This window comes from Melampsora larici-populina (assembly GCF_000204055.1).
Source record: "Melampsora larici-populina 98AG31 unplaced genomic scaffold MELLAscaffold_8, whole genome shotgun sequence".
Lineage (NCBI taxonomy): Eukaryota > Fungi > Basidiomycota > Pucciniomycetes > Pucciniales > Melampsoraceae > Melampsora > Melampsora laricis-populina.
Window position 1 is genome coordinate 1,960,936 of NW_006768772.1, and position 21,278 is coordinate 1,982,213.

Here is a 21,278-nt window from a genome sequence, read left to right on the forward strand (position 1 = left end):
TTATATTTGCATATAAAAGATGAAAACAGTCAAAACAGAATTAATTCAAAATTGAGTTTAAATTTGATCAGATGCGGGAGCAGAAGATCTTGAAGTTGATGAAGTTGATGAGCAGCGTGGTTCAAACATGGGTCAGAAACAACAAGTGGTATCTTCCCATAGCCCCAAGGCTTCAACCAAAAAACACTCAAACCAGATCTGGGAATATATTGAGTGTAATTGTGCTGTCCTCTGATGATGATGGTGATCAGCAGATCATTAGAGCTACTTCTTCCAAAAAGAAAATTTCGAATCGCCAGATCAAGCAATCAAAAGTTGTCAAATGGTGCCCATTATCAAAACCTGGCAAGAATTGTAACAGATGTCAGGTGGAGGACCAGGTCAGAGGTAAAAACTTCAACTGCCACTGTGGTGCCAAAACCATTTGGCTTAATGGTGGCCATGTTAGACCAGCAACAGCTCACTGGGACACTGGTAAGCTTTTCATTTCATGTTGATTGATGCCCTTTGGACCAATGTTTACATTTTGTGTTTTCTAACAGAAATATGTAAAAACAAAACCAGTGGCCTTAAAAAGACTACAGACTTGACTTCTTTTTTTGGACGGTTGGTAACCTCTAAAAACATGATCATGATATCTTGTCCAGGACTCAACGACGTAACTTGGGAACAAGAACGAGCTACATGTTCCATCACAGATTTTGTATCAAAAACTTGTACTATCTATCGTGGAAACAATTGACACAAGATCTGCAAGGAACTCTTCGGAAGCCAGGCTCGAGAGAGCCAATTGAATACCGAGCAGAAATCTCTTTTAATCACTACACTTGATTCTTGATCCAAATGGGAAGTCAAGCGCCATGGGGATTGGAGCGCAATTTACTCGAGCAATTGTGAAAGGACTTTTCATTGCAAAAAGACTGAAACAAACGCTGTCTGTCCAGCTTGTGAAGAACTCAAAGGCCTCTGTAGCTTAATTGAAGCCCTCAATAAGGATTATGCTGAAAAAGACAAACTCAAGTTCACTCGTGACAGTTACTTATCAGATAACATTGATACATTTTCACCCACCTTACTAAAATCTACCAACGCTTGTCGCCTTTCAAATTTGGTCAAAAAGGCTTTGGAAGGTGATTTCTCTGAATTTTGTACAGTTCTTGCTGCCTCAGCTCAAAATGGATTGTTTGATGATCATGATGTGAAAAGTCTCAATTCCGGAGTCCTAAGATTCCTGTGACAAATTACTAGAGGTGAGCCTCAATCAACCTCATGTCACACTGCCTGATAACTAACCTGTAAGGTTTCACGGCAGAGATAAAAAGGTAAAAAAGATAAAATGAACAACACGTTCAATAACTATGAATCTTTTCCTCAAATATTGGATAATATATTTCACCTAAGATTCCCGTGACAAATTACTAGAGGTGAGCCTCAATCAACCTCACGTCACACTGCCTGATAACTAACCTATAAGATCATACAAGATAACGAGATGGAATGTTAAGATATGAGAATCAGAGAAAAGATGTAAGGCTTGAGTCTGACCTGTAAGGTTTCACGGCAGAGATAAGGTGAAAAAGATAAAATGAACAACACGTTCAATAACTATGAACTAGTGTTGACAGACAAAGATAACATATAAAAAGAAGACACAAGAAACAATTAGCATAAGACTAATTTATAAGGAAGATGGATGATTAAATATTTGACTTACTCTTTTCCTCAAATATTGGATGAGGAAAAGAGTATCAGTTGATGGGGGAAAGAGTGGCTACTATCTAAATAACAAAATGTTACAATTCACTCCCTTCAGTCGGGTATTTCCTGATGCGAGTATTTTCCCTCTATTGGCGGTTTAGCTGATGTAACACTCATCCTTTTTATGTGTTCACATTCCAGTTTCTTTGACTTTTCATTTGTTTTTGCTTTTTAGATACTCATTACACATCTTTTGTTTTTTGGTCAAGGTGTTGCCCCTACTTTCTCGGTTTCCTGCTTGTAGGGCTTGCTTTTACTTTCCCTTTGTATGTGGCTTTGTCTTTATTGTTCGTTCATTGAGGTCTGTAATTTGCCGGATGAGCTTTTGCTTGCTTTTACTTTCCAGATCGTATGTGTTTTTATTGTTCGTTTGTCGAATTCAGTAATTCACTTGATCACCTTTTGCTTCAGATGTGTTGCTTTTACTTGCTGCTTCGCCCGCGCATTTATTGTTCCCAACCATACAAGATTCTTCCTTCCTTGCCTGTCAGATTCTGGCGGCGGCTTACCTCGGTTTACCTCTCGATCAGGTGCTTTTTAAACGCAGTCATGCTTTTTCTCTTTAATAGGTTGACTTTCTGCGTATAAAATGTCGTTGTTGTCGCAGCATCTTTCGTCGCATCTTACTACCTCCTCACATTTCACTTTTGTCTACCCATTTTCCTCGAGCGGTTTCTCTGTACACCAGTCACCTCGATCTATACCACCCAAAAATCTATTTAATATTCATATCCTGCCCAATCATTCCTAATCAGCTATCCAAATGTTGATCTCTACCAATAAAGTCAAAACCAGAAATTTAAATGTTTCCGGTCCCTTGGATGTTTATGAGGTTGTTATCTCTACTATTCCTTCACCTTGCAACAACTATCCTATCCTTATGAGATGAAGTTTCTTCCCGATATTTATTCCTTAGTTACCAACCGACTCATCCTCATCGGCAAGTTATCCCCTGCGAGATGCTCACAGCTCCATCGTTTGCAAGGGGATCTTGCCTAGCACTTTGATTCTGTAGATATTATGTAATATAATAACATAACTGTGACATCTCATGGAGTTTGTGGTTGCCCTGCGCTTGATTAAAGGGGAGGAAAACTGAAGTATCATAATGAGTTGAGATGGAATTCATTTGTATTGTAATCAAGAATTTAAGCTTGGATTTGAATCGATCCGCTCAGCACCATGGTGAAAAGGTTTTCTTCATGTAAAGTGGAAAAAGCTATACTAACAATTAAAACGTGTAATATACATAGGACCCTGTTCCCCTGGTGCGCGCATGCGCGCATAGTTAGTCTCTAGTAAGTGAAAATGTTGAAACAGCAAAATGAAAAAGAAGGTTTAATAGAAACAATTGATTATCGGAAGATTGAGGGTGATTTAGGGTGCTGTCAAAATAGTATTCAAGGTGCTGTCAAAGTGGTATTCAAGGTACTGTCATTCAGGAGTTCTTCCTTGACCTCAAGTGAGAACATTACCACGACATCTGGAACTCATGTATAGGAGAGTCATGATATGTCTCTCACACTACACAAAATATAATATTTTCTGGGCAGAAAATTAAATTATTGATACACAAAAATATTGAGAGGCCAGGAGAAGGGCAAAAAATAAATAAAAATATGCATCTTGTTCCCTGCGGTGAGAGCTTCACTCTCCATATTTTTCCATATTTTTACAGTCCGTATTGATTAGTGTACTAACAATAAACCTTCATAATCATCCAATTACAACCTGTAACAAGCACTGAAATTTGGCTCATTAGTGTTTAGAGAAACTTTTGATACCTGAAAACACCTATAACTTTGTCAAATCTGCATCAAAACACTCGATTTTAAGTGCATTAGAAAGCTGAACTCTTTCTCTCGAACTTTCATAAGATCAAAAACTATGTAGCTAGTATGCCAATCATTCTATGGATCTGTATGTACAAAGGTATAAAAAAGGTGATATCTTTTTTAGCAGACCAGCATGCTGTGTGGTCCTATTATGAGCTATTTGGAGGACAATTCCAGCTTACCAATGCACCCAAAATCAAGCGTTTTGGACCGGAATTGAAAAAGTTATGAGTATTTTCAGAAATCAAAAGTTTCTCTAAACACTAATGAGCCAAATTTCAGTGCTTGTTACAGGTTGTGATTGGATGATTGTGGAGGTTTATTGTTAGTACACTTATCAATATGGACTGTAAAAATACGGAAAAATATGCACAGTGAAGTTCTCAACGCGGGGAACAAGATGCATTTTTTTTTCTTTTTTTGCTCTCCTCCTGGCCTCTCAATATTTTTGTGTATCAATAATTTAATTTTCTGCCCAGAAAATATTATCTTTCTTGTAGTGTCAACAGATGCAACACACGGATTGATTAAGGCGGTTGCAGTGAAGGCTGCATGCGAAAATGCAGGAAAGACCACCCGAGGTATGAAGATCGAATCATGCCTGGATGAATTTGTCATTACACTCGGAGCCATCAGCCCACACGCTCTAAATATCTTCAATGATAACTTTGCGGGATGCAGAAATCATAGTCTGCGAATGAAGCAAGCAAAAGAAGGAATTCATCTAGTCGATGGTCTTCACATTGTCAATTTCAATCAAATCACCCAAGTTCTCAAAGATCTTGGTTATTCTGGACCAGTAGCAGCAGCTTCTGACCAGACTGTGTGTGTCAAGCGGCTTCGACATCATGATGGTCATTTAGTTGGGGTGCAAGGTGGGGATATATCATTTGATGATCCTTCTGAGCTTCCAGCACTTGTAAAATCAGTGGTCAAAAATAAAGACCTTTGCTCAAAGGTACGTTGTATCTGCTCAATTACTCAAAGCAGCTTTTCAATTGCTGATTTCAATTATCTCTCATTGAACCAGATTTGGGCTTACACTCTGCAAGTTCCCTTACCTAATATCCCAACTTTTGCAGTTGCACTCATTGCTAGTTGCGATAAGGAAACTCCAAATGACATCCTAGAAAACCACCTCAAGTTTTTGGAAATGTCTCAAGAGGCTGGGATCAATATCCTTTCAGTTGGTGCAGACGGCGCACCAACCAAACTAAGCGCTCAAAATTCTCTCACGGATACGGCGACTCAGTTTGTTAGTTACTCGAACTCACATTACAATGTCCATGTCAAGGTGCCTCTGATTGGTCATCCTCCACGCCCAGTTGTAATGGTGCAGGATCCTAAGCACGCTCGTAAAACTGGTGCAAACCAGTTGAGCTCTGGAGCTTGTCTTCTTGTCATTGGTAAATATCATGTCTTGATACAGCAGGTTGCTGCTTTACTCCAGTATGGAAATAGCCTGCTACTTCATAAGGACATATTTGACTGTGACAAACAAGATGATGTCCAAGCCTTTCAAACGTTGAGCTCCAGCACCCTAGCAGCTTCACTGGCGCATGATGACATGATTGGTTTGTCAATCTATCTATATGTAGTAGGTGAAATGTGTGATGCGTGGTTAAACCAATGGATTGGCCATCACAAGCACATCTAATCAGCTTGGACTGCAGATTTCTTTTTTTGACACTGGAAAACTTACCTCCTCAAACAACAAGCTGAGCCTCATAAGCTAATGAGCTTTGCTCAAAACTGCATATCACCTCAAAGTCTCAAGATATTTTCAACACTAGCAACCTCCCTACTCCAGCTTATCATAGCTCATTGAGAGTTTTATCCAAACATCCCTTTGCTCCCTTGGAAGCATGGGAGCGAGCCCTGTGAACACGTTTTTGGCTGGATGCATGTGATTTCTCCAAGATCCACTGTTCTCGACGCTAGAATGATGATGCCAAAAATTCATGCCATAGTCAAGAATATTATGTTGGGCAGAATGAAGATACCCTCATCAGAACACATGCATTCTGGGTATCAATACGCTTTTTCTGATGAACCTGACAATGAAAATATCAAATTTCTTGCTGAATTCCCATCTGACAAAGAAATTTCGGAAGATCTTGGAATTGCCTATGAGCAAGCCAATCAACTTGCGCTGATTTGTGGAATGGGTTCACTCAATTCCACCATTGATGATGTTCCAGAAGATCTGGATGACTCGTATCAAAATTCACCCAAAAACTTATCAGGTACGCAGCTGTTCATCTTTTTCATTCCTTCTTTCTTTGACTTGTATTGACATTTGAGCTACATTAGATATCTTGGTTTGTGCCACTCAGCACTATTATATTGAGTATGGATATCAAGTCAACAAGTTAGCCAAGAAACAAGCACTTGAAGCAGCCACACACTTAACCAAGGAGCAGAATTTGATCGACCTGTTTCTTGACTCTTTGCCCAAAGATGCTGACGAAAAAACCTTGCAAAACACAGCAATGTCCATATCAAATCTTCTTAATCCAATATGTAAGGCCTGTCAGTATATTCTGCTATCCTCTACACGTGACTGACCGATCATTCTCTTGATTATCTACCAGCAGCTGAGCATCACCCCCAATCAAATGACTCCAAAATGGTCAACATTGTATGATTTCATGTAAAAAACCCTTATCTTCTGATATTGGTCTGGTTCAGGGTTTTGTAGTTTTAGTAACGATATAAACCCTTTCTCATTGTCTTTTGGCCTGGTCGGGGTCTTTCATCATTCAAACCCTGGCCTGGGTTAATGCAAAAATTTTCTCTCATTGCCTACTCTTCTTCTACCAAGGGTTAATTAAATTATAACCTCAGTTATAGAGATGGTAACTCAAGGGATTGGTTTTTATTTTTTTTACACTCTTGAAACTCAAGTGATAGAGTTGTAATATTTCTTTTTATTTATATGTATTAAGTTTAATTATGGACTTACTTACTTTGTCAATCTTGGAGGTTTTGCTCTGCAAAACCTCTCTGGTTGACAAACTTGAAGTTCTTCAATGTAGAATTGGTGATCCAAATTAAATTGCACACTTGGCTTTTAATCTATTATACATAATATGTTGTATCCATCTCTTTTTTGTTTTGTTTTGTTTTGTGTTGACGTTGAGTGTTCCAAGTGGATGTCTTTTGTTAAAAATGAAAAAGGTGACTCACAAACCATTTTGCTTGAGTTCCTCCATTAAACTCAACCACTCACTAGCCACTCAATGAGCTCTTGTTCTTGACACCAACTGAAACCAGGTCAACCACCTCATGCAAATTCTAATGATACTTTCAACTAGTTTTGACAAGATCTCATTAGAAACTTGGGATTACCTGACTTGACTTACCTTTATTTTTTGAAGAAGATTATTGAGGAGGAGGATGAATTTAAATGCAATATAGCAATTTCACACGGTAGCACAGCCAATATTGATCAAGATTCATTGAAATTCATTGTAGTTATCTGTTACTTACCTGATGAAAGCACCCTCAAGCTCAGAAAGACCACTTTGAGTTCACCACCAAAACTTTTTTTTCATCAGGCAAGTAAAAGATGACTGCAATGAATTTCAATGAATCTTGATCAATATTGGCTGTAGTACTATGTGAAATTGCTATATTACATTTGAATTCATTCTCCTCCTCAATAATCTTCTTCACAAAATAAAGGTAAGTTGAGTCAGGTAATCCCAAGTCTCTAATGAGATCTTGTCAAAACTGGTTGAAAGTATCATTAGAATTTGCATGAGGTGGTTGACCTGGGTTTGGTTGGTGTTGAGGACTAGAGCTCATCAAGTGGCTAGTGAGTGGTTGAGTGTAATGGATGAATGGATGAATGAATGAATGGATGGATAGATGGATGGATAAAAAAATAAAATCACAAGTGGGAACTCGAGTGAAATTGTTTGCAAGTCACCTTTTCTTCATTTTTAACAAAAGACATTCACTTGGCACTCTCGACGTCGAGAAAGGGTGAGAGACAACTTCAAAGCCAAATATTTTCCCACATGGTTGAATCCAAGATTCTAATTACTTACATAAGGACCCCGGAAAGCTCCAGGGAAAGTATCCGACCTAAAACCACCCCAATTGACCTTTTCAATACCCCGTGACGCGGTAAAAACCCGAAAATCGAGCTTAAACAATTCCGGTTACGTCGGTAGGTTTAAAGAGCAAAAATCGCTAAAAATCTCCCAGGAGACCTGTCCATTCGTTTTTGGTCGGTACGTACGTCCAAAAGACAGTGTTTTCGGGCTTTTTTTTTGGCTCAGGAGAAATCCATACCTGTCACGTCGGTAGGTCTGAATTCCAAAAATCTGATTTTGGCTCGAAAACCCCCCAAAAAATACCTTTTTCGTCGGTACGTTGGCCTTTTTTTCGACCCTCAATCCATTCATTTTACGTCGGATAGTTCACCTGGAGCTTTCCGGGGTCCTCTTACATATCTCCTCTACCATTCATTCTTCTTCCCTTGGCAAAACATCAGAAAACATCTGTTTAAAATTTTGTTTGTCTTTGTTACAGCCGTTCCAACAATTAATGGCAGAAATCTTCATCGGTGTTATCACCACCAACATTTTTGCTTCGCATGTGTGAACGCCAGTACACATAGCCTCGTGATAGAAAATCACATTTTTCCAATATGTTGACTGTATACATAAGAAGGAGTTGCGTAAGTAAATCACAAGGTCAGTTCAGCCATTCAATCCCGATGCGATTAAAGATTGCGCATGTGATCATCATGCGATAAAAACCCCTGAGCACAATACATCACATCAAAATTGAGTGATACAAAGATTTGTTCGTTTTGATGTTTTGCAATGTATACAATCCTTTGAATAGCATCAATTATGAGCGATACAAATGTAGAATCGCTTGAGGGTCAATACTAAAGATTCATACAATTAACACATCATTAGAGCTCTTTATCATTAGAGCTTCCTTCAAGCAGAATGTACATACAAATCAAGAAAACTAAAATCGCGATCAGCCTGTGGTATGCACGCAAGACCTTCCCGTCCATGTATTTCTCAAAACAAAGGACGAAGAGTTTGGCATTGACAAGTAGGATCACATCGGTCTTGTGAATGTATCTACCTGCGTGGATGCTCGCAGCTCTCATTATAAATTGCTTAAACCTTTGTAAACTTCTTTATGCGAAGCCTGGAAAACTCGTCTTCTTCAAGTTGATTTTGTAATGACTCATTCAAACAAAGCCTTAACGCTTCACCTGATCTATCCAACATGATCCCGGCGCTGATCATGAGGGGGCGTAACAAGGCGCTATGTACACAAGTTCGTATCCCATAACCTCTGCACAAGGTTCGAACCAAGGCACCTTACATAAAGATCTATATACCCAATTTTCCACATCTTTGTTATCTTTGTGCTCGGGCAAGTGATTAATCCAGTGAAGTGTATACTGAGGATAATCAAATTGCTGGTTGCAAACTATTACCAAATGCTTCTGTCACCCTAAGGGGTAGATAGGGAATTTCTGAGCCCCCAGGGGTAAAAACTTTTTTGTTGTTTCAATTCATCGTCTTCGATTCTTCTTTATTCATGGCACCAAGCTTTGAGGAAATAGGATATAATAGAACCGTGTATCAACATCTGATTTTACTTTTAAAACTCGTCCTTGGCAGTCTGTTTTTGTAAAGTCAAGTCAAACCATCGAGAACCAAATTGATCGTCATCAAGCTTCCAAAATATTTTCGAGGAACAAATATCATCACTCAAGGACTCCCACTTATATACATAGATCGAAATCAAAACAAAAAACTAAATGTATTTCTTGATAAACCAAAAATACAAAATAATAGCTCTCCTATTAATCGAACTAAAACGAAAATAATAATGATTTTTCTTTCACAAAGAAAGACTAAACTAAAAGTCCGAAATTTTTAAATTGTAGTACAACAGAATCAAATTCAAACAACAATTTTTCTGCAAAATCATACAACAATAATTTTCTTCATACATATAACATGAGCATTTTTTTTGCAAAACAATTCAATACCAAGTTTCAAATAAATAAAAGAATTCAATCCCTATCCATCATGATGAATCGATGATGATGTAGTAGGATTAATTTCAGATGATAATTTAAATTTCTTATCATCCGACATAAACGGATGTAAAGCTAAAGATCCAGCAGCTCCATCATTCCCACCCCAAGCCGTAGAAACCAAACTAGGTTCATTAGGATTCCAACTAACATCTCTAACAGTCATCGATTCATATCCATAAAGTGTATGTCTTCTAAGATTTCGTTTTCTTTGATCGATTGGAATCGGAACATCAAATGGATCTGTAAATTCTGATTTATTCCCAGATCCATTTGACTTGAGGAGTGGTGCTGTTTGTGATCGATTGATGACTTGTGCTATTGTACCATCTAGATTCCAGATATGTATAAACCCATCCGATGATCCTGATGCGATATATCGTTGTCCAGTAGTGTTGGGTGGTGAAAAATGAACTCGAATCAAGGTTTGTAATACAGAATGACCTCGGTATGTCATTACTGAGCAATCATTTGGATGTTCTCGACATACTACATGATTTAAACCAAATTCATTAGCTATCCTGGCCCTATTGATCCGACTCAGTAAAATGATGAGACTTACTCGGTCTATCGTAGACACCATGACGGTAATCCCAACCTCTGATAGAAACATCCAATTTGTCCATTTCATTAAACTTTTCTCCACTAATCATCTTTCTCAAGTCCCAAAGTTTTGCGCCCTGATCTTTTCCATTACTGACAATGTACCGACCATCTCCTTTAGCGCTAACAAAAGTGAGACCCTCTGTATGACCTACCAGTACTCTAGAAGATAAATGATCAAAGAACCTTTACATCAGCTTTTGACTCGACTAGAATGGGTATTGTAGTTTAGATCGACGTACCCTGCTGGTTGTGCATTTTGAAGTGAACGACGATCCCATATCTTGGCATATGTATCATCAGAACCTGACACCAAGATATTAGGATCTGTTTTATCCGCAAAACATAGCTGTTGGAACATCGAGCCCAGTCAGTTGCTGACGAAGAGCATGCGAAGGACAGACAGCTCAACTGCATTGGTATCGTTTGAATGTCCCACTACATTGAGCAAACAGGTCTTTCTTTCGACATCATATGCAATGATGCGACCTGTTCAAGAGCGAAGGGATACATTGAATGGCAGAGAAATCAGCAAGATTGGAAGCCGACAAACACAGGCTCTGTGATGAACAGAAACGTGACATACCACGACTACCGCCAGCTATGAGCTCTTTACCATCACTACTAAATCGTAAACTCCAAATCCCAAAAGTTGTCCTTTCCCAACGATCAATACCAAAATCAAGAGCTTCTTGTTCATGATCTTCTAAACCTAAACCTAAAACAGCATCTTCACCACGAGTTTTGACCAGATGAACAATAGGTGTGATCGAACTATAAGCCATCCAATTATTATCAGGGCTAAGATTAGCATCAGTGATAGTCCATCTACAATTATGAGCAGGAGCTTGAAAGGTTCGAATTAATTTGATAGATGAAATGTGACTTGATTCTGAACTGTCGAATGATTGGAAGATAGATCGAGTTGGATGGTTGAACGTATCTAACACATTCTTTTTGGTTCTCTCAGGTGGAACCGTCCTAGGGAAGAAAAGGATAAGAATCAGAAGGATCCAAGGCATGGTATGATAGTAGTAAAGCTCACATGTCGTATATATAGACCCGGAACCCCTGAGCGCAAGTGTAGAAAAAGGTGCCATCTAAACATGATACAGTATGAGTGATGACACTTCAAACGATAAAGCAGGATCGGCACACCATCTGAGTACTGTCCGCTGTAAATACGAGAACCGTATAATCCAATTTCGGTTCCATTGGAATTGGGTATGTTCATCTGAGTCAGATGAAGGACGATCAAAATCAATCAGTTTATCATGCACGTTGATTTCTATCGAGTGAGTTTAACTTACTTTCCCTAGCTTTCGTTTATCAAACGGACGATATGAGCTTTCAGCGGAAGCCAACACGTCGACCAAGTTTTGAGAATAATCTTTCAATCGCTTCACGGAAGCGTGGTAATGTTCTGGTGGCTACCATCGAGGTAATACAGTAAATGACATACGAAGCATCAGTAGGTATACTTAACACTACGGATATCGTTGAAGACTCACCTTGCTATATTCACCTGAGCGATCCAAGTCAACACCTTCAGAGACAGGCTCAGTGACCTCAGGATAGTAACGCGCCACCCGACCATTATCAGGGTCATCGAAATAGTAAGTTTCACTTGTATCACTTATTCCATCTTCATCAATCTCGTCTTCCGCTTCTTCTTCTTCTTCTTCTTCTTCCCATGCTCGCATAATGGCCGGATAGTCATATAACACAACCACATGCGGTAAAGCAGCTTAAGAGAGTAAAAAAAAGATGGTCAGGATCGTGATGAACGTGTTGATAAAGTGATTCCAAGACTGACATCCCGTTCCATCGGGTTCATCGTAGACGAGCACATGTGGAAGTGCAGCTTAAAGAACAAAACCAAGTCAGAATCGTGATGAATATGATGATGAGGGTGATTATAAGACTTACATTCTGTTTGATTTGATTCATGATCCTGTGAAGTTTTGATTGATAGAGTGAGATTTGTTGATCACGATACACGATACACGACCATCAATCGAAGTTCTAGAGAGAAAAAAAACGATTTGAAGGGTATAGTACCAACATTTGAATGCGAACTGATTTGTATAATCAAAAGATTGAAAACATCAGTAATATGTCAAAGAGAAATCCCAAGAAGAAAAGTGACTCAACGATTCAGAGGAAAGTGGTGGTTCATGTTCATCTGATGATCCATCTGATGGCTATTATCATTAGATCAGCTATGTAGTCAACTCATTGAGAAAGGTAAGATGATGAACTCAACCTGATTTGATTCATGGGAACGAATGAGACCCGACATGTTTGAATCTGATGATGAGAAATGGATGAAGTTAGTTGAAATGAAGTCAAAGATATTTGAGATGTTCAACCGAGAAGATAAGAAGAGTGAGTCAACAGTTTAAGAACACTCAAACTACAAGTAAACACCATCCAATCTCAACTTTAAAGCACTCTTCACTCTTCACAGCTCTTCACCTTCCATTCCCTGCCTGATCATCTCAATTGAGCTCAATCTAAGTTGACAGAGTCCCTGTCATTCAATGCTACTTACATTGTAAACAGGGGCTCAATTGATTTATGTAAACATGCTCAATCGGTTCATCATCTGACCATGACATCATTCATTCAAGCTCCCTTGACCATTCCCACCAATTTCATAAAATAAAACCCAAAAAAAAGCAAAAGAAAAAACACATCAACCAGAAAAAAAGAACGTGCATGTATAGAAATTATAATAAAAAAGATTTGTATTGCAAAAAAAGAAATGTATATAGAGAGAGAGATGAACAGAGAAGAGTATAAATAATATATGGTTTAATGATACAAGCTTTTAATTTGGAATTGGTTGTTTTTTTGCGTATTGGTCAGACAACATTGGTTTGGTAAGGTACAGAAACAAACGAAAAGAAAAAAATCATCAAATCATTTAAAGTTTGATCAAGTAAATGGATCTGAATAGTAAATATATCAACAGACTACAAAGATTACATTATTTACATATCCACAGGTTGTTTTTTTGAGAAAATAAATTGAAATATAGGGTAAGGTATTAGCTTCTGAATGATCGATTTGAGCCAATAAGATCTCACTCAAGAGTGTATATAGAGGGATACTGATCAAAGAAACGGATCTGCAAAAGGATTATTATCTTCCACTTCTCTTGACTTAGATCCCGATGGTTCAGGTCGATTAGTAACAGATTGATCCACAGGAATCAACGTAGATTTTCCAACCGAAAGAGGTGAGATCAGTCCAACTTGTGGTTCATCTTCATTCGACGAATCAAAATCCGAAAAATCCGAAAGTGTACCTGGATCATAATCTCGATTAACTTGAGCTTGAGTTGAACTTTGATATGAATCAGGTGCAATCGGTTTAGGTAATCGATCCGAATCATGATCTCCTTCTGATCCAAAATCAAGTCCAAGTAAGTCTTCATTATAATTAGTAGATGGTCTGATCGGAAGATTAGGTGAGATTGGGGTTTCTGGATCATCAAATAATCCTCGTTCTTCATGATGAGGTGCTGGTGTAGGTCGGATGTTTAAATCTTTGAGTCGCTTGGTACTCGAGTTAAGGTCTTTAGATGGGTCGATCTGTTTTTCATACAATTCAAGTGCTGCAACCACTTGAGCATTCGTGTTGACCAAGGTACCAATATAATCACCATTCGTGTCACGATCGGTGACTGAGATACTCAATCATCAGCCTTCCGAGTGTCAGCAAATCTAGCCATTCAAAAACAATCTCACCTAACCGTATATACCGTATTAAACGCTTTTGAACAGTCTTGGCCTTTTCAAGATTCGTTTGGACTTTTTCGTCGGTTCTTACGTCATGTGTTTCTGGATTGATGAGTTGTATAGAGTTCACAAGACTAGAAAAGATAAAAGTAACAATTAGTGATCAATAAAGATTACAAGAGTTGGAAATAAAACCGGTACAAACTTATTGGCGCATTGAGCAGCTGTGGCCACCACATTCAAGATCCCAGGAGCTTCTTCCTTCAAGTCGATGTCTGAAGCGTCATTCAGAGGTAAAGGTAATTTAGTACGAAACCGTTGATCGATCTTATTCTTTGGTTTTTTGCTTCGTTCTTCCTTCTTCTTAGACTTCTGAGCAGCTTTAATGGCTTTAGCTGTATCCTTCTCCATCCCTGAAATCATCGTTGAGACTAAATCATTAGAGTTGATCGAATCCATAGAGGTTTTATTGGTCGTTTTGCTGATAGGTGGTGAGGTTTGTTTAGAAGCAGGTTGTAGACGAGCAAGTTTATGAGAACCACCACAGATCGAATAAAGACCAGCTACAGTTGACATTGTAGGATCGGATTGAAATGTTTTAGACCAATAAGAAAGCAAGATCATCGTTTGTCTACGAACAGTTGGATCTGTACGAGCATCATAAACAAGTGATTTGATGCAATCTACCATTCGTTCATCCGCAAAAGTGGCTAAATAAACGGTCATTGAAGTAAAAACGTTCTGGAGTTTAATTTGGGTTCATCTCTTCTTGGATTGATCATTTAAGATTTTCTTCTTACTTTGAAATTTAGAACCTCCATTGAGAACGAGAGAAGCTAAAAGGTTGAGTGCGTTCTTTTGATGTGTGATATCACCATGTTTGAGTTGCTTTCGAACCGCACGACTGGCTTCTTCTGGTCTAGTGAATATCAAGAACAATCAATTTTGTGTTAAATGATGGATTGAGATTAGGAAAAAAGTTCACCTACCCAGTTGGTTGAAGGTTAATAACATCAACTAATTCAACGATAAATTGATTCAAATCTGATTCTGCTACTGGTTTTGATGATTGACAGATACGATCCACCCAACTAGTGACAGCACTTTGTGGCTTCTGACCGACACCTAAGAGTCCTTTTGCACGAGCCTTATCGATAGGCATCCTGAAGATAATCAAATCCGATGAAATTGAGAGCTTGAGGAGGACTTAGACTGTGAGTTTGATTAGTGAGATGAGCTTGATGAATGAGATGAGATGAGATGAGTTGATCGTATTGAGTTCTTCAAAGTTCAGCCACTCTTGAAATATCTCCGATCAACAGCAAACCAAACCGGGTTGCCAAAAAAAACCGGTACAACACCGGGTTGACTTCTTGGCTGGCTCGGGAGCTGTCAAGAGCTGTCAACTTGATCCACAAATTTGTCAAAGCACGATATTTATCAACAGCTCGATCATCAATCTTTCAAACATCATTCCCAAATCAGCACAAGTTCAAGGAAAAAGGGTCAAAACCAACACACACACAAACACAAGTCCTGGTGGGATAAAGAAAACCTCAACCCCGTCCTAAAAAAACAAAATAGGGCACGAAGATGGATGATCACCAATCTACCCGAAGCTCACAAGTGCTATGCGGAATGGCAACAATACTTCAAAACTCAGATCCTCTCAGCTAAAACAACTCACTGGAAGTATTTCCTAGGCTCTAGCTCCAGCACCACAACCTTTAAGACATATACCCAGCCAATCTTGTTGAACAAAGTTGCACCTTTACAAAATCAAGATGGGTCCATTGCAAAGGGAAAAACAAGCAGGCCTGATTACTATTCAATGGTACCTTGATATCTATCAGCTATCCCCACCAAACTTTGGAACCACCACCACCATCACAACACATTCTCATACCCACAAGCAGAGCCCAACAAACTAAACAAGATCATTACCAGACTCCCAAACAGAAAGCAATGAAGACAAAAGCTCCAATGAATTGTTAAAATTAGCACTCCCAGCCATTGAAAACAAACTCTGTGTTCTATTCAATGTCTGCTTCAAATTTAGTCACTTCCCAGATAATTGGCAGAAAGCCATCATGATTATAATTTGCAAGGCTGGTAAAGACACCTGCTCAAATCCTAATGCTTACAGACCAATTGCCCTCTTAAGCTGCTCAGGCAAAATTTTGGAACAAATAATCCCCAGTAGGATATCTCTCATGGCAGAAAGCTTCAAGAGCATCTTACCAAACTACTTGGGAGGAAGAAGGCAACATAGCACTGAAGATGAATTGGTCATCTTAATTTCATGGATTAAGGGACAATGGAGAAGAGGGGAAATAGCTTTGGCTTTTAGACTTACAGAGTGTACCCATCAGTCCACAATGAAGAACTTTGGTACATTTTACACATCAATAACGGCCCCAAATATCTCCTACACCCAGTCTGAGGATTCCTCACTGAACACACCACCAACCTCAGACTCTAGGATTCCATTTCAAATACTTTCATCATTAAATCAGAAGAGGGCTGCCACAAGGGTGCCCACTATCACTCATCCTATATATTATTTGTAATTCTTTATCCTTGGTGAACAAACTCTAAACCCATCAACAAGTGATGTATTGCTTGATTTTATAGACAACATAGTCCATGTAGTGGCCTCAAAATCAATTCAAGAGAACACCACAAAACTCAACAACCATGCTAACTATTTGCTAGAGTGGGCAAAGAAACATTGGGCAAACTTTGACAATTGAATTGTACAACTTGTGCATTCCACCAAACAAAATGTTGGAGTTATGGTTATGCTCTCAAAGTCTTTGTGGTTTAGTGTGAAGATCTTAGTGATCAATGGTGGATTGATCTTGGGTTTTTGTTCCCTTTTTTTAACTTGTCATTTTAGATATTACATCATATAACTCAATGTAGATTGTGAGGTCATTTTATATGATTTCATTTTTGTGTTAGAGTGTTTTGTTGTTTTGTATATAACCCAAGTTCAAACCACTGTCTAAAAATCTTCTCTTCATCAGACTGTTTCTTTTATAAATCTTACCATAAGCTTTTTATATCAAAGTATCTTTCTTTGATCTTATACTAAGATTTGTATTTTGTTTGTTGGGAATCAGTCCAACACAAAATAAACCCAGTGTTGCTACCTTTCACACTAGGGGGAAACATGCTACAACCCAAAAATGAAGTAAGATGGTTAGGACTATGGATGGACCCCAAACTAACTTTTAACAGTCATATCAATCAGATTAAAAAGACCAATTTCAGCAGCTCATTTGAATAAACAAATGTTCCTCAGGTCTTTCCTCAAAAGAATTCAAGAAACTACTCTCAGCTGTTTTAATCCCACAAATCCTTCATGGCAGTATAGTGTGGTTTATCAAAGAGAACAACAAGGAAACCAAATTATTAGACAAAATTCAAAATGCTACTAACAAAATTGCAGTTGGTGTGTTCAAAGTCATATCAAACCAGACAATGGCTCACAACACATACCTCACAGCTTTCAAGTGGATGGCTGTACAACAAAATCACAAATTCTTATTAAAGAGATTATCTGCCCCTGTCACCCACCCAACACATATTTTTATCAAACACAAACTGACCCAGCAGACAGAGTGGACAGACACCTTGGACCCAATTCAGGATCCAATCAACTACAAGTAATTAAAAAAACTAGCCCAAAAAGACATTGAAACTATCTATGCTCATCCAATTGTGCCACAGGTAAAATGCACAGGTAAAACCCAAAATCTAGAGCTCAAAAAATAAGAAGCACAAAGAATCATACCCCAACAAATTGAAGAAGAAGAACAAGACAGCAATGTAATTATCATTTTTACCAATGGCTCAGTTACTCAAGAAGGTGGGGATGCAGAAGGGGTCTCAAAGACTATAAGCCTAGCACAATCCACAAATCTCAACAATGATTTCTCTGATCATGAATGGAGCTCTTAGGGTTACTTCTGGTAGCTGAGTTAGCTAATGATCTCTCCAAATAAATAAGACCAAGTCCTACTAATTTTGCTTGTTTTAATGACAACCAAGGTGCAATAAGATCAAGCCAAAATACCCCCAAGGTTACAGCAGGACAACATCTCCTTATTCAAATAAAAACTTAATTGATGAAACTACCCAAGATTGTAGACTCACCCAAACTGTTCTCCTTTTCTTGCCAGTCTGTACTTCAAATTACAAGATCTGCACACATTTATACTTTTTTACAGGATCTTATAGACCAAAGAACTTGTCCAAAGAACAAGTAGTCTGAAGTTAAACAATTTGACCAGTCCACCAACTGTTCACTCCCATATAACTAGGTTCTTCTGAAATAACACACCAGAGACATCAAACTATTTAATCTTGGTTACAGATTTTTGCCAGACACTACTAAGTACCATTATGACAGTTCTTTTATGCTTCAAATTTACTTCAGTTGTCCAATCCTATGTAACTGGGCTCGCCGCTCTAGAATAAGAAACCAGAGACAGAAACCTGTTGAATTGTGTCTGGCAAACACTACCTTTGTGACAGTTTTCCATAATTTCTTTCACCTGACCTAATAAGTCCATAACCCCATTTCTCTACCTTCCCATTCCTTATGATTTTATCCATTCCTCAAAATTTCATTTCATCCAAACCTAAACCAACATTTCCCAATTACTTTGTTTTTCAAACATCTCTATTACTACTTTCTCCCCAACAATAAAGAAAAAAACAATTTATTTCACATCACACATACACACACAAAAAGAAACTTTGAAAAAGGACTATCTGGTTCAAAAAAAAGTAAAGGATAGGTTTATTGAAAATAAAAAGAAAAATCAATCACTCGAAAAAAACATCCTTCAAAACATATCAAAAATCGAAAATCCTTCAAACCAAACCAAACCAAACCAAAAAAAACCCATCAATCTAAACTAATCTGTACCATACCCATACCCATAATCAAAAAAAAATCTTTCAATCTCAAGAATAATAAGACATTCAATAATTTTTTCTTGGGGGTGGAAAATGAGGGTTGCTTTTGTAGAAAAAAAAGAAAGAAAAGGAAACAAAAAAGACTCATGATTCTTTTCACAATATGAATGGGAAAAGAATGTGCGTGTTTGTGTTAAAGGTTGTTTTTTGAGTTCTGCTTTTGATGAATCACTTCTTCTGTATGACCACTCCAGAAAAAAAAGGGACGATGACCAGGATAAGGTGTAGGATTTAATGAGTGGCAGTAGTAGGAGTGGTCACTTCTTCTTCAATCGTTAAATTCGCAAGACTGTAACCTGCAGCAGTGAGACCGTCTAAGAAAAAAAATCATCAGTTCATGAAACCCAAACGGGTGAATGGAAGTTAGAAGAAGTTGAACAAACCATCAAGTCCAGGGATCGATGATGAAGGTTTTCCAAGTCCAGCAGCAATAAACCGTTTACCAGCATCTTCAATCCTCGCACGTACAGAAGTAGGAGGATTGAGATTACTCAACTCACCCTCAGAAGAAGGTGGTCTGTTCGAATTCGTTCCACCCACCGTATGAGCCGTAGTAACATGATCAATCAATTCTTGAACCTGAGCTTGAACGATCGGATTAGCCTGAGGCGGAGGAGCACGACCAGAAGTACCAGAGATCGAAGCTCGATTACGAGCCGCAAGAGCTCCCATACTTGGACGTCGACCTAGTCCACCATTCCCACCACCACCATTCACAGAAGCCATAGATGAAGCACGAGAATGTAAGGATTGAGATGCATTGGATCTTGATCGAGGTCGGTTTTGAACCGAACTAAGGATATGAACTACGTCTGGACCATTATAGGCTCTTAACTTGGCTGCCTTTTGACCCAGAAGTTGTGAGTTTGTTAATGCAGGTGGAGGATTAGAAAGAACGCTCAAGAACGCTCGCTTGGCTAAAATGTCAAGAGATGAGAATGAGAGTTAGCATTAACCAAGAAAAAAACGGAGATGGGATAGAAAAAAAAAGAAAAATAGAGGATTTAGGAAGAACTTACCTACACCAGGATCAGCAAAGACGACGAGACAAGAAGTATCATCGACCCATTTGATCTTAAACCCACCACGATCATCTTCCCAATCAGCAAAGACAAGTTGAATATCACGAGTTTTTAAATCTTTACTAAACTCAGTAAGTTGTAAGATCCGAGTCACCGAATTAGGATTATGAACCAAAGCAGCAGGAGTACTAGAGGCTTGATTGAAAGCAGAGCCCGGTTGATGATTTACAATAAAGGTCGAAGAAGGAGACGTAGCAGCAGTAGAAGAAGGAGGAGGAAATGAAGAATGGGTTGAAACGTTTGATGGTGACATCGAACTAGTTTCAGCAGCGTTACCCATTAGATTATTAGTTGGACTGATTTGAGAATGAATAGATTGAGTTTGATGATGATGTTGATGGTGTTGTTGTTGATGTTGTTGATTAGAAGTGATGATTGGATTGGTGTAAGGAAGAGGAGCTGGCATTGGGATTGGAGTTGACATGGTTTTTGATTTTTGATTTGATGAATGGATGTGGTTTTGATTTGTAAAAGACAGCTTAAAGTGTTGAAGAACTGTTGAAGACTTGAAAATTAAATTCAAAATCTGATCGATTTAACAATTTAATTTGTAATTCGAATCAATTCAATTCACTTTACTTTGAATTTCAACATCACCAATACACGTGGAAGTCTCTCAAGTAGTAATCAATCAGGCAACAGTCTCTAGACTTCTAAACATCAATCAAACACATCTTGGATCCATCAGATCACTTGGACTTCAATCAAGAAAATTTTACAAGGATTTGTAGCACTATCTAAACACCTCTGGTTATATATGTATCTGGTTTTTGACTCAAACTTATTCATAATTTGCTCTCAGTACCAAGATTTACTATGAGCAGAGATCACAAAAAGAAGTCAAGTTTTCTAAAGCTGTCTACACCACAACTCATGTCAAGCAAAGAATTCATGACCCTTTACATAGATCCATGACATTGACAGAACAAAAGGAAGAAGAGAATCCAATAAATCTGAGTACATGCACAGAAACTCAAGGAATGAATCATGCAAACCCTCATCAAAGAACTCTCAACCGCTCAGACTATCCGACCTACATATCCCGTGAGAACCAATAAATCCACGGAAACTTTCGGGATGAACTCACATGGATCGGTACTGTACCGTTCACAGTATCACCTTTCGGAACGGGCAATTTCGGAAATCTTCAAACTGTGTTATGATCGAACCCGATCCATAC

At 38.4% G+C, this 21,278-nt stretch overlaps 4 protein-coding genes across 4 annotated transcripts; 1 reads left to right on the forward strand and 3 right to left on the reverse strand.

The window, feature by feature from the left end:
- Positions 1–4,290: 4,290 nt before the first annotated feature.
- Positions 4,291–5,943, forward strand: MELLADRAFT_95999 (uncharacterized protein; the record flags this gene model as incomplete). Its single annotated transcript, XM_007407172.1, has 4 exons — positions 4,291–4,551; positions 4,624–5,167; positions 5,423–5,839; positions 5,930–5,943. 4 exons carry the CDS (start codon positions 4,291–4,293, stop codon positions 5,941–5,943), a joined length of 1,236 nt encoding a protein of 411 aa, XP_007407234.1.
- A 3,437-nt stretch (positions 5,944–9,380) lies between these two features.
- Positions 9,381–12,902, reverse strand: MELLADRAFT_115776 (uncharacterized protein; the record flags this gene model as incomplete). Its single annotated transcript, XM_007407180.1, has 15 exons — positions 9,381–10,167; positions 10,241–10,443; positions 10,524–10,630; positions 10,664–10,770; positions 10,868–11,262; positions 11,327–11,381; positions 11,440–11,515; positions 11,592–11,711; positions 11,793–12,028; positions 12,098–12,145; positions 12,211–12,242; positions 12,354–12,359; positions 12,436–12,485; positions 12,548–12,591; positions 12,836–12,902. The coding sequence occupies 15 exons, from the start codon at positions 12,900–12,902 to the stop codon at positions 9,662–9,664; spliced, it is 2,052 nt and encodes a 683-aa protein (XP_007407242.1).
- Positions 12,903–13,008: 106 nt separating this feature from the next.
- On the reverse strand, positions 13,009–15,337 carry MELLADRAFT_115777 (uncharacterized protein; the record flags this gene model as incomplete). The annotated part of the gene is made up of 5 exons (XM_007407179.1): positions 13,009–13,972; positions 14,037–14,161; positions 14,233–14,737; positions 14,828–14,946; positions 15,017–15,337. The coding sequence occupies 5 exons, from the start codon at positions 15,187–15,189 to the stop codon at positions 13,401–13,403; spliced, it is 1,494 nt and encodes a 497-aa protein (XP_007407241.1).
- Positions 15,338–18,644: 3,307 nt separating this feature from the next.
- Positions 18,645–20,570, reverse strand: MELLADRAFT_115778 (uncharacterized protein; the record flags this gene model as incomplete). The annotated part of the gene is made up of 3 exons (XM_007407178.1): positions 18,645–19,330; positions 19,400–19,933; positions 20,036–20,570. The coding sequence occupies 3 exons, from the start codon at positions 20,520–20,522 to the stop codon at positions 19,248–19,250; spliced, it is 1,104 nt and encodes a 367-aa protein (XP_007407240.1).
- Positions 20,571–21,278: the final 708 nt, after the last annotated feature.